The 14,144-nt window shown below is 43.3% G+C and overlaps 1 protein-coding gene across 4 annotated transcripts in view; it reads right to left on the bottom strand.

Annotated features, from left to right (window-relative positions):
- PDE8B (phosphodiesterase 8B) overlaps positions 1 to 14,144 on the bottom strand; it is a 271,503-nt gene that overhangs the window by 96,299 nt on the left and 161,060 nt on the right. For all 4 annotated transcript variants that reach the window (XM_056112509.1, XM_056112510.1, XM_056112508.1 and 1 more), the window contains exons 3-4: positions 4,788 to 4,978; positions 651 to 710 (exon numbers count right to left, since the gene is read on the bottom strand). In XM_056112509.1, coding sequence (XP_055968484.1) covers positions 651 to 710; positions 4,788 to 4,978 — 251 coding nt within the window. The remainder of the gene's footprint in view (positions 1 to 650; positions 711 to 4,787; positions 4,979 to 14,144) is intronic.

Consider the following 14,144-nt stretch of genomic DNA (forward strand, 5'->3'; position numbering starts at 1 on the left):
ATGAGTATGTGCTAACAGCACTCAGCTATGAGAGAGGAGGGAGGGAGAGAGAAAGGGGGGGAAGGAGGGAGGAGGGAGAGAGAGATAGGAGAGAAAGGGGGAGGGAGAGGGAGGCAGAGAGGGAGAGAGAAGGGAGAGGACAGAGAGGGAGGAAAGAGAGGAAGGAGAGAGGGAGATAGAAGGAGGGAGGGAGGGACGGAGGGAGGCAGAGAGGGAGAGAGGGAGAGAGAAAAGAGAGGGAGGGAAAGGGGAGGGAGGAGGGAGGGAAGGAGGGAAGAGGGAAAAGAGACTGGAGAGAAGGGAGTGAGGGAGAGGTAGGCAGAGAGGAATAGAGAGAGGAAAGAGAAGGTAGAAGAAAGAAGAGAGGGAGAAAGGAGGAGGTAGAGAGAGAGGGAGGGAGGGGGATGGGTGGAGGGAGGGGGGAGGGAGGGAGGGAGAGAGGAAGGGAGGGAGGGAGGGAGAATCTGGAATACTTCCAGAAACTTTAAAAAGGAAGCAACCCTCCTACCCACCGGCCCCTTTTCCATGCAAAATCTCAGACTGGACCCAAGATATGCCTGCTGCTTGGCAGGCTCTGAGACTGGATTGCATCAGGAGAAACATTTCAGAAAGGACAAGGCTGCTTGCTGGGGATGGGGAGGCGAGCTTACGCTTGTGAAACCACCGCTAAGATCACCGTGTGCTCAGAGGGATTCGTGGCCCGGATCGACCTGTAATGAGAAGGCTTCAAGTCAGACCAGGTGATCTCAACCTTTCCACATTCAACAAACGTAGACCATCTTCACACTGAAAAATTGGCACAAAACCCGATCTTCCTCTAAAAAAAAAGCTTGAGAAAGCATGGAAGACAACAAAGAAAGATGCCCTTGCTGATTAGGACAATCTCTTATTTGAATACCCCGGCAAGTATCTAATAGGTTGGACCTGCCAATTTTCCATTTCAAAAGCTGGCAAATTTCACATTTTCTGAAATTCTACTACTAAAAAAAAAGAAAACCAAAAAACTGGCAGTTCTACAATTTTCTAGTTATCAGTTTGTACTTGGGGCACTAATTGGGTTGGGTTTAACTTTTTAAAAAAATTTTAAATCTCCTTTAAAAATGAGACAGTTCAGAAAGTGCACCTTAAAATAAACATTAAAGTACTTAACAGCATCTAGATATAGATAAAAATTCAGGTTAAAGGCTATTAAAGATGACAGAAAGAACGGCCGAAAATTTTTAGTTGTGCTGCACTTGTTTTTTAAATTTTTTTTAAAAAAAGAAAAGAAAAGAAAAGAAAACTGGGTTATCAATCGTGGCTAAGAAAAGCTTCGATAAAGTAGTTGACCTTAATGATATGTGAGCTTGCATATAGTTGGTTTATTTCCGAGCAACGGAGATAATGACACAGAGACTTGAGGTTCCTAAGTCTTAGGAAAATGCACAGTGCGCTACAGTCCAGATTCAGAATTATTTTGGTCAGGGGTCAGGAATTGGATGGCTTTTAATAAAAGGTCACATACTTGAGTCTCAGTACAAACAAGCATGCTTGCTTTGACCCATCTCCTTGATTATTTTGAGATCCCTCCCAGGAAATGATCATGTCCAAGAACAGGAGGCTCAAAACTGCTCTTGAGTCATTTGTGATACAACACAAATTGTTTTTCTATCAGCGTTTCTGTTTCTCTCCATGCTAACATGTCTATGTCACCATCTCCCCCTGGGGAGAACGAGTGCTTATTGATTCCTCCTTTTCAACTCCAGAATTTCCAAATGGCTCAAAAGGAAAAAAAAAAAAGGCACCTTCCTTATTTTCTATTCATTCAGTCCCTCTGATTCAAAGAATGGTGTTCCTGAGCCCTCCTGACTCAAGGTGTTTGAATGAGCCCTTTGGAGAGAGTGATCTAAGTCACTCATTGTGTGGCAGGATGGATACTTCCATGGCTAGCACAGGTCCCGTCCCGTCCAGCCACCACAAACATGCCCTGAGAAGGTCACTTACACTCACATCCTACTTTGGACTCTTTGGACTCACAGCTTCCTGGACTCTTACTCAATGTACATCCTGAAAATAAGTTGGCACTTCATGGAGAAAATGCTGTGCTTCAGAGACCTGCTCTACTCTCTAACATCAGGGTGGCCTGGGAAAGTCTGGCCCAATGACCACGTGAGGTCTATGAAAACCTATAGGCTGGTCCTGTGGCATGACAAGACTGATGCCTACTGCCTCTACTGTGTGAGCCACAAATAATATTATTAATATCCAAATGGTCCATGGCAGCAAGACGTTTTCCTGTCTTTGTTCTAGGGAAACAGTGGGCAACTCTGACCTTTGTCAGAGAAGTCCGGGGTATGGCACTGGGCTCCAATCTAAAGGCAGAAGGCTCAGTTCAGCACGTGACGAGCATGTGGGGGCCAGACCTCCTTCTTCTTCTAGGACTATCTTGTGGATGAACTCCTGTGTTAAATTTCTCTCTCATTCCCACAAAGGAGTGATGTGGCCAGAGGGACCTGACCTGGGCCTCTTCCAGGTTAAGGACTTAGGGAGACTTGGGAATAGACAGGGCAGGGCTCCAGGAAGGATGGAAGCTCAAAAGTCAGCAATCTTGGGCCACAGATGACATCAAGGAACACACCTCTGCCGGGGTGTGTCCTCCAAGTATCACAGGGATGATGGACCAGCAGTCAAGCATCCAGGACACTGGCTACTCTGCAAAAGATGATAACAGTAATCCCCACTCCCCCCACCAGGCATGTCACCAGGCTCTGTATGGCACATACCTCCTCTTGTCTCTCCATGTGACTAATACAGAGACCCAGTCATTATGAAACAGAAGTACTCTTCCTTATAGTCAAGGAAGAATGGGAAGACAGTCTACCAAATCAGGGATTTGCCCAAATTGAAAGGATTCTTCCTATTAGGGTTTTCTTTTTATATTCAACCATTTGAGTATGCTCACAACATTGTTGTATTTCTACAAAGTCATGTAAGGTAAAAAGGTAAAGGCCCTGCCGTTGATCGTCGATTTGCTCGAGCGGGCCCAGTAACGTCTCCATTGGAGACTTTGTTGTTACTGTGTCTGGCATATCGAATACTCTGGGTAGCTTGCCGGGCTCTCCGAGAGGGGCGGAGGAATCGAACTCGGGTCGGCCATGTTGGCCGCGTGTAAGGCGAACGCCCTACCACAAAGTCATGTAAGAAAAGTAAATGGAGAGGGGATGTGAGACACTGGTGGATGGATGCAGACACTGGTGGCAGATGTCGGGGAACACTGCCTGCAGTTCTATTAAGAGTACTACAAGTCAGAGTGCTTTGATAAAAATAATTTAAAAAAGTAAATGAAGAACAATTAAATGCAAACCTATAAAGGACCTACTCATTTGAAAATTATTTCAAGAAAAAAGTATTTCTCAGGGTTGGAGAGATAATATAGTGAATAAGGTACTTGCCTTACACACAGTCAACTAGGGTCATCCCCAGCACCATATATGGTTCCCCAAGCTCTGCCAGGAAGGATCCCTGAATTCAGATTCAGGATTAAGCCTGAGAACTGCAGATTGTGGCCACCCAGACTTTTTTTTAAAAGTTTTTTAAACTAAAAAAGAATCTTCCAAATACTTTTTTTACATATGTGGAATAATACATATGGGTAATACGTATACATATATGCTCACACATGCACCTGCATACTTCATACAGAAATATCTATGACCAGTGCACTGCATTGTAGCACTGTCCTCCAGTTGTTCATGGATTTGCTCAAGCGGGCACCAGTAACGTCTCCATCGTGAGACTTGTTGTTACTTGTTTTTGGCATATCGATACGTCACGGGTAGCTTGTCGGGCTTTGCTGTGCAGGTGGAATACTCTCTATAGCTTGCGGGGCTCTCCGAGAGGGGCGGAGAAATCAAACCTGGGTCGGCTGTGTGCAAGGCAAATGCCCTACCCGCTGTGCTATGGCTCCAGCCCCTAAGACCAGTAAGACATTTAAAACATTTAAAAAAAAATCAATTTTAGGAAACTTAAAAATCAAAGGGTAGTAAGGTGATCTGGAGGAGAGAAACTTCTCTTAACCCATTCATTTCTTCTCAGGATACCAAAGTTTCTAAGACGTCATTTCCCTAACCGTGCACTTTACACCCTAACATTCAAGAAAATTCTCCCTCCATATGTTCCTGGAGCCTGTCCTGGCCTTTCATTTCATGACTGACCTCTTCCCATCCAGCTTCAAAGCATTCCACTTCTGCCAAATGGCAAACTACTCTGTTCACCCCAAGATAACTCTTCAGGGCTGCATTTATTTAGGAACAAGCACGCATTTCCTCCCCAGAGGGCCCACGTTTCTGTAAACAGGCAGGGGTGCTGGGTCTCTGGGAGCTTCCCCACTGTTGCCAAGTGGCTGCCTTTGCGGTGGGATCCACCCATCTGTGTCAGGCAGGGAAAACTTTCTACTTCACACATTTCTGGTGTTCATTTTGCGGCAGAATAATTAAGATTAAACTGTGAATTTTAATGGGTTTTTTTTTTGGTGTGTGTGTGAAATATGAGTAATGCTCGAGGGAGTGGGGTGGGGGACACCCTAAAGCTTTCAGTGGAGCCCAGCTCACACCTCTAGATTCAACTGAATGCAAATACGGGAAAATAGAAAAGGTGAGATGCAGCTCCGGGAGAAGCGAGAGCTTGTACCACAGAAGTCTGTCTCTGCGGTGGAGAGCGAGGAGTGCAGAGTTCACAGGCTCTAGGCATGGAACTGAAGGCGCCCATGAGAGAAAAGGACATTTACGCAGCTCATCCAATGGACGTACCTGCACACTGCTTCCGCATCGAAGTTACGTGTTTGTCTGTGATCGATGACAATAATTTCATGGTGTTTATCGAGGAAGCACTCCAGGGCTGACTCTGGCGTCCGAGCAATATTGCATCTATAACCAGCTCTGTCACAGGCCCACCAGAATCCATCACTCTGACTATCTTCCTTGGCAAAGATCAGCAAAACCTGCAACACAGAGAAGAGAGCATACTGATAAATCAACTTCTGATAGATCAAGCTGGTAACCGCAAAGACTGGACAGAACCGTGGTCTCAAAGGGAAGCAGTCCGGTTCGACTCCCAAGTTCCCTCACTGATTCAAAAGGATCTGTGCACAGAAGCATCGCTTCTCTTGAGCCAATGGTTTCTCTACTATGAGGCTAGGTCCGAACCAGTGTGTATGAACTAGTTGTGAGACACAAAATATTCTTTTTTAAATTTTTTTATTTTATAAAGTAGTTCACAATATTTGATTACATTTAATATTCAGACACACAGCGGGTAGGGTGTTTGCCTTGCACACAGCCAACATGGCCCACCCAAGTTCGATTCCTCCGTCTCTCTCGAAGAGCCTGGCAAGCTACTGAGAGTATCTCGCCCACACGGCAAAGTCTGGCAAGCTCCCCGTGACGTATTCAATATGCCAAACACAGTAACAAGTCTCACAATGTTACTGGGCCCACTCGAGCAAATCGATGAACAATGGGAGGACAGTGACAGTGATTCAGACACAAATCCCACCACCATTATACCTTCTCACCACCATATTTTGGATGTTTCCATCCTGAACTTCAATTCCTGTCCCAAAGCAGAACTGAAATAATATATTTTGTATTGTTCGTTATGAAAAACTGCTGAAAATGCTACTAAAAAGTATCCACAAAGGAAAGAGTGTGAAGATTGTTTTGTTTCACCCAGGGGCCATTAAGCCCTTCTGTAAGAGACCACTAACATGTTGTTAAAGGTTGAGCATTGTGTGTGTGTGTGTGTATGTATATCTGTAAAAAAATTTTCCCTCTAGGATTGGTTGTCTCCTACTTTGAACCCCATCAAGTGTGGTGTGGTACTTTTTGAGTATGGGTAGGGCATGTCCTATGAAAATGTTACTAATGGTCCAGGAAAAGGTTCACTCGTGGGTGAGGCTCAATCTGAGCATGTGGAGAGCAGTCGTGAGCATAGCAGCAGTTGAGTTCTGAAGGTTTATAGCTGCTCGGGCTGGGTCCCTTGGGGTGGGGAGAGGTCTCACCCACCCCTCTCTGGGGCGCCCCAAGTGGAAGCTTGGCATGGGGTGTGGTGGCATGGTTATGGCGGGCGTCATGTTATGCTTCCTTCCGGAAGAGAAGGACCTGTGATCTGGATGGTGGCCAATGACAAGATTATCTGGCGCCAGCCAGGGGTGGCTTATGGGCATGACTGATGGGTTGCCAGAGACAGGGGGATATGGGTAGAGGATCCCGGTCCCATTGAAACCTGAGTTTCAGGAGACATGAAAGACATGAAAGATTCAACCCAGAATTGATGTTCAGCCATCCTAGGTGTCGCCTCTCATTATTTCTAGTATCTCGGTTGCAGTCACCCACTGCCTTCTTTCTTCACTAGACTCAGCAGACAAATGATGAGCAGGACAACTTATCCAGATTATATTCTAGTTCATATACACACGTTTGGTTCAGAGCAGACAGTACTTGCCTCAAATTTCTCTGGAGACAACCACCATCCTGCCCCTACCATCCCCAATCTCTGAGCTTACATCTAGCTGCAGTCTCTGAGCTGCAAAGCTTAATTCTTGCGCCCAACCCTTGGGAAAAGATGGGGAAATGATGGGGAAAGAATCATGAAATGTGAGGTGATGGGACTAACCTGTTACATGTAGCAGAACAACCCCAACTCCTAGAAAGGAGAGAGACCTAACACACACCCCGTGCAAAGCATCATTCCCCTAAACCCTGAGATTCAGAATTTCTGGCAGCCAGGATGGCTTTACAACCATGGATGCACCATGTCCTTGTTTATGGTCTGCTCTGCACTAGAACTGAGTGGGAGACCAAGGGCCTGCCAGCCACACCCCCTGCTGGGCCAGGCTGGCACTTTGTGAGCTGCTGAGCAAATATTTAATGAGTGGAACGATTATCTACTTGGAGGGCCTTCTGCAAAATGTGACAGGGCATTCACACTAATTGGAATAAGACTACTTCACAACAGGGCCAGTGAGAAAAGTTAAGTTCGAGATATTGATAAGGCATTTCTTATTCATTAGCATCTGTTTTGGGCTGAAGCCATGAGAAGACTATTTTCTCAACATGAAGAGGCTTTACGTCAAAGAGGCTATCAGGGGCGAGAAAGACTGTACAGGTACAGATATTAAAAAGGTGCCCGCCTTGCTGCAGCCTACTGTTTCTATCCCTTGCACCACAAATGAGCCCCTGAGCTCTACAAAGAGTGATCTGTGAGCTCAGAGCCAGGAGTAAGCCCTAAGCACAGCTGGTTGTGGCTCCAATACAAAAAGCAACACACACACACACACACACTCTCAAAGGACGAATATCATTCTTACCGAAGCATGTTTTGTTTAGAATAGGAAACCAGGGTTAAGGGCAATAGCTCAGAAGGGGAGAATGAATTCCCTGCATGAATAAGCCCCGAAGTTTGGTTCCCAGCTCTTGACTGACAGCACCCTGGGCCTGATGACCGAACAATCAGGTCCACATCTTTGAACCAAGTATTACAGGATGATTCCTGAGCCCCTCCCTCGCCCTACCTCCCCCCCTCGCACCCCTGTCACGACTACATGGACGGACCTCACAAGTGCAAGCAGGAATTCAACTCCTGAGCTACACTCCCAGCCTAAACCATTTTTCAACACAGAAAGGCAGAAACAATGCGTACTAGGCACCAACGACCATCTCCTAGCTCCAGTGACAAATACCTCCTGGCCAATCTGATTTCCTCTCTCTTCCTTTCCCAACTTTGTTCTGGTTAATGACAAATCCTAGGTATTGCGTAATTTCACCAGTATGCATGTGTTAAGGAAAAAGAAACTGTCTTTTTTTGTTGTTGTTTGGAGCCACATGCAGCAGTGCTCAGGGCTTTGTTCTGGCTCTACCTTCAGGGATCACTCCTGGTAGGCTCAGGGCACCAAAGGGATGCTGGAGACTGAACTCAGGTGAGCTATGTGCAAGGCAACACCATATTTAGCGTGCTATCGCTCCAGTTCCAGCACTAGCACTAGCACTAGCGTCCTGTTCACTGATTTGCTCGAGTGGGCCCAGTAACATCTCCATTGTGAAACTTGTTGTTACTGTGTTTGGCATATGGAATACGTCACGGGTAGCTTACCAGGCTTTGCCTTGCAGGAGGGATACTCTAGGTAGCTTGCCGGGCTCTCCGAGAGGGGCAAAGGAATCGAACTCCGGTCAGCCAGGTCGGCTGTGTGCAAGGCAAAGTCCCTACCTGCTGTGCGATCACTCTAGCCTCTCCAGTTCCAGAATAAAAAAATTTTCTAAACAAACAAAAGCATACAGGTGGAGGGTCCTGGGCACTTCGGTAGTGGTGGGGTGTGGTAACTTTACCTCTAAACTATAAATGTTAACACAATTGTAAATGTGTTGCCTAAATGACAATTACTATTTATTTTTGGTTTGGAGGCCAGACCTGGCAGTACTCAAAACTTACTTCTGGCTCTGTACTCAGGGATCATTCCTGCTGGGGCTTGGGGGCCCAAATGGGGTGCCAAGGATCAAACCCAGGTCAGCTACATGCAAGGCAAATGCATACTACCTGCCATACTATAGATCTGGCCCTACAATTATTTTTAAAAGCCCTAATACTATTTCATATCTAAATCCACCTATAATTCATTCAATATCTGAAAATATAAATGTTCTTTGTTTTACACTCTGTTCAAATCATTTTCCATTTTCTCAGTGCCACATTTCCTAAAAAATAAAATAAAATAAAATAAAAATCTAGTCTGTAAATGACCAGACAATTTCTTCTTAGTACATGGCTTGTACAACCAGTTTGCAGAGGTGGGACTGATTTATTAAGAGTGCCTTCTACAGGTGACAGTTTGTCCCCACAATCCAAGGGGTCTGGACTGACCTCACCACTTCTAGGAGAAACTGGAGATGCAGGCTCCAAAAGAAGTGATGGGGTGGGTGTTGGAATTTGTATGACTGAAACCCAATCATGAACAGCTCTGTAATGCTCTATCTCATGGTGGTTCAGTGAAATATAAATATATATTTTTTAAAAGAAGATTTTGAAACTGAAAAGAAAGACTTCCAATGAGAGCTGCAATGATAAAAATCAAGTAGAATAAGTTGGTTTGTGAAAAGTCAATAGCCTTTTACTCGGTGTACAATTAACATGAGAAACTCCCTGGGCAGAGGTTCAAAGTCAGAAATGGTGACAGAATGTCTCATTTCTCATTAGTCTGGCTGAATTATGGATTGCTGAGCAAGAATCTACCTCAACACTTTCTATTGCCTTGCTCTTGTTATGTCTGTATTTGACAACACAGTACAAATGGTAATGTTTCACTGGACATTACTACAGAGAGTAACTATTTAAATCATTTTAATATTTAAAATGATTCAGGGGACCCTGGTTTGATTCTAAGCATCCCATATGGTCCCCTGAGAACCACCAGGAGTAATCCCTGAACCAGGAGTGGTCCAAAAAAACTAAATAAATAAATAAATAAAACAAAAATAATATAGGAGTATTTATATTAGAAAAACACTAGAGAATTTTTGAGGATAGTGTTTAAAATTCTTCCCATTTATTAAAAATTCAGAAAGATTATTTTTCATAATTCATCTCCCAAACAAAACAAAATATTTCTGGGAATTAAAAATATGTACATTTTGAAGTACTGTAGTAACCACTTTTTTTTTTTAATTCCTGGCAATACTCAGGAATTACTCCTAGCAATGCTCGGGGGCCATAAGGGATGCCGGGAATCAAATCTAGGTGGGCCATGATCAAGGCAAATGCCCTACTATAAACTATTGCTCTGGCCCCTGCAATGATCACTTTTGATGTCCACTCGCCTCTGGGAAATGATCTCCTAAGAAGCAACTGACCCAAGTATCCTAACACTCAGGCCACAGGTGGGCTAATGAAAGCATGTTTCCAGGAATCTGAAAACTAAACAGAGACAAAGGCTAGGAGTTGGAAACTGTGTCTCATTAATAGTACAGAAACTGAAGGCAGAAACTTAAATTCCTGCTGTCAAACCACACAGAGACAGCTCGGCGCTACACTCTCAAGGCCCTTGCTTTTCAACAATTTCCTGGAATCCAGGGGAGTCGGTAGGGAAAAACACTAATTATCTGATATTTCTTCTGTTTATTTGTGTAAGGCAGCTGTTAGCTAAAGAACAAAAACCAAGGACACCTGAAGCAGTACAGTTCCTCTTCAGGCTTAGTACTGCACAGAGAGACAATGAGTTTCTTTGCCAGTTTTGACCATTTATTAGTATCTATTGAGCATTCTCTGGGGCAAATCGCATAAAGCAATTTTGTACGCGTGAGCGCACACACACACACACACACACATTTAAATGTTAAAGCACAAGAACTTGATTTGTAAAGAGGGAAAATAAAGGACCTTCTAACTCTCTCTACATCATATGTGGATCATTCAAAGATAATTTACTGATGACCTGCCATATAAGATGCTGCATTAGAAAAGGGAATGAAAAGCCAGAGACAAGCACAGCCCTGCCTGTCCCTAGGAGGGCCTTGGGGAAGTAGGTCAGCCCACAAGCACAAGGACTCATGACCACGGACAGAGCTCAGACATTCAGAACAAGAACTTCCGTGCAGGAGGCAGTTTTGTTGTCTCCATCTCACCGCACTGCTGTAAACACAGCAGAGGAGTGAAAAATCCAGAGCTAATCTGGGGTGAAGCCTGCAACAATCAGGACACCCTGTTTGTCTGGTGCAGCTCTTGGCCAGCCTAAATTCTGGCCTGGATTTGAACTCAGCTATAGTCAGTCTTCACTTTGCCTGATAGTGCCAGACCACAAAAGCAACCGTAATGATGAAAAGGACTGTTCTATGAGCGTTGAAATTTTTTTTTTGTCAAAACGTTAAGAACATTATTGTTGATTGTAAGTATATGGTGAAATAAAAAAATAGGGTGACAAATGCACTAACATTTATTTAGTACATCGTAATTTAAAATCAATAAACACTGATACCTAACATGCTGGAAGTTATTAAAAGCAGTGTAGATAGGGCTCACTTTCATTCTTGTAAGCATGGACTGGCTTTACACATTTCTTTCTCTGTGCAGAGAGGTAGACCAAGGAAGTATGTCTGTCATAAAAGAGAAGAAGGGTCATGACACAGAGGATGCAGAGGCCACAGATAATGAACACTCAGACAATGAAGGGTGAGGGTCTGCAGCAGACAGGCAATACACAGGCAAAAGAGAACTTAGGGGTCCCAAAAGCAATGAGAAAATTAGGTTCATGACCACATGGTGGTCTTAGAGCAGGAAGTACTCTGGGAATATCATCAAGCCTCAACAGATAGGGAGACCATAGTTACCCAAACAAAGCAGAGGTAGAGTCAGATACCTCTATCTCCAAAATCTTCATGGATTGTCTGCCCTTGGCTCCAGCTTCCACCATTTCTTTCACAAGTTTTATCAAGAAAGTACTGAAAAATCTTTAGTATTGAATCGTCTTTTAGAACAACAATAAACTTTGGTAGCTACACTAGAATGAATATTTCCTCTGGTGAAGGCGATTTACAGAAAAGTTTTTAAAAAGGCACTAATTCCTCCTTAATTTTAAAATATTATGTCTTCATTCTAAATAAGGATGTCTACGGATCATAAAACCTTTGCATTATAATACAATGGCTTTACAAAATTAAACATTCAATTTTCAGATTCAGAACTGGATAAAGCTTTGGTTTGATGTTAAGCAAAATCTGGTCACCCACGAATTTCTAGAATAGGTAATACATATAAATGACATCAGTAGTATCCGCAGCTGAAAAACTGGTTTTATCAAAGAAGAGGTCAATTCAGCAGGAAAAAAAAATGTCCAGAAACTTTTCTTAGCAAATGATGCTAGTAACAGCGTGGTTTGATCTGCCAAGTGTCAATCTATCATACAAAAAGACCATGTAATCCAATAACCTCGAACACATTTTAGGAGGTCGGTCGGTATTATCCCAATTGTATAGATAAGGAGTTAGAGCCTTGGAATGGTATAAAATCTTGTCCAAAATCACCAAGCCAGCAACTTGAACAGAGTCAACCTCGGCAAAGAGGCAAACTTCCCAACAACTCCATTGCTTCCACAAAACTGACAGGATTAGAACATAACTCTGTTGCAGCACTAAAGATAGAAGAGAGCTGATGAGTCCGGGTTCCATATAAATTTGTGTCTGTGATCCAGGGAAGAATGCATTTTAAAGGGAAGGCTGACTTCCTAGGGAAAAAGCTTAGGTCACAGCTGTGAGAATCTGCTTCCAATTTCAGTTGGAGAGCCTTGTCTGAAGGGAGGGGAGGACTCTACTCTCTACGCAGAAAACACGTCAATGCTTCACACTAGGGAAGTACATGTGCCCCAGGCGTTGATGAATAAAGGGTCACTTGATTTTCAGATGGCATCATGTTGGAATAAATCTCCTGTCCCCTAACAGTTCCCTTACCATTTTATTTTCTTGCCAAGACTGGAAAACATGACTGCTAATCTGAGTCACACCCACCATACTCACCCAGGAGACCTGTGCGGTACAACACCGCGCAGCACAAGCCTCAGTTTCTGCCCAGCCCATACCTCCTGGGCTCCTACCAGTTCACAGAGGGTGGAAGGGTGTGAGTGCGCATGAAGTTCCACAGAACATGTCCTCAAGTGGGAGCACAGTTCTCCTGGTGACCTCAGAATGCACCCTCAAAAGCAGTAACATCCTGAAATACTCTTACCAAGCAAGCAAGCTTCTCCCAAGCCTAAAGACCCTGGTTGATGTGGCGAATGAAGGTTTTTGGCATGCCAACAGAGTAACGAAATAACAGAACACATTTTTCCCCAAGAAAGCAAAAACAAAACGGTGAAGGCACTGAGACATAGTTTGATTATTCTAAGACATTGCAGTGTCAGTGGCAGAAGCACAAACACACTTGACAAGGTATCAGTATCTCTAAAGTTATTAGGGTGTTATAAAACAACCAACCAGCCAGACCTCTCAGTCATCTGCAAATATTGTAGTCTGTTTTCTCTCTGCAGCACCTAGCATGGGGATGAGATATAGATGAATACCTATACAGAGATGCTTACTGGGTGATCCAGGAGAGGAAAATGTTTGAAGAAGTCAAAGCCTTATGAATATCCTCAGTTCTAAGCTAAGATTTTCATGTCAAAAGAAAGAAAGGAAAAGAAAGTCTTAAATATTGGCTGTCACTAAGGACTCTTGATCTCTTGAGGCTGTCCTTTCTTGGGATCAAATTCAGGTAATGGGAACCAGGTTGGATAGGGGAGCTGTGTAGTAGCTGTAGAAAAATTCCTGTTTCTATTATATGCTGAGTAATGAGTTCATAGAATTTATTTTGTCATTTCATAGCGTATAAATACAAATGAAAAATACTTTTGGTATGTTTTAACACATAAATATAATAAATCCAACATTGTACACTGCTTGTCAGTGATGGGAACTAAGGCTGTTAAGGAATATTTAAAGTCTGCTGGGGATTATATCATATTTGAGAGGAACAGAAATACTTCAGGCATTCTGAATTAGCTAAAACCCAGAAAGTAGCTATCACAAGTATGTTTAGCTGAGTTTTGTCAAAAGCGCTAAGGTAATTCAATGTGAAAAGAATGTTCTTTTAATAAATGCTGCCAGGACAACTAGATATCTAATCAATATGCAAAAAATATTGTCAGAAGCTCTACCTCACACCAAATAGAGAACTCAAAAACGGATAGTGGAGCTAAATAAAAAAGGTAAAGTATAAAACTCTTAGAAAACAGAGTAGTTAATGTTTATGACCTCAGATTAGGTAAAATATTCTTTAAAACAGAGTGATGTGAAATGAAAAAATTGCAATCAATGCCTATAGCTTATTCTGACCCATTTTTACCATGAAGCCTTTCAATTATGTCTGAAAAAATATTTTTCATGAGAGCAAATATTATAGACAAATAAATATTTAGAATATGCAAGCATGAATCAATCTCATGGTGAGGTTACTTTTTATTTATTTATTTATTTATTTTTTGCTTTTTGGGTCACACCCGGTGATGCACAGGGGTTACTCCTGGCTCTGCACTCAGGAGTTACTCCTGGCGGTGCTCAGGGGACAATATGGGATGCTGGGAATCGAACCTG

Source organism: Sorex fumeus, unplaced genomic scaffold (assembly GCF_029834395.1).
Source record: "Sorex fumeus unplaced genomic scaffold, SorFum_2.1 ptg000018l, whole genome shotgun sequence".
In the NCBI taxonomy this organism is placed as follows: Eukaryota; Metazoa; Chordata; class Mammalia; order Eulipotyphla; family Soricidae; genus Sorex; species Sorex fumeus.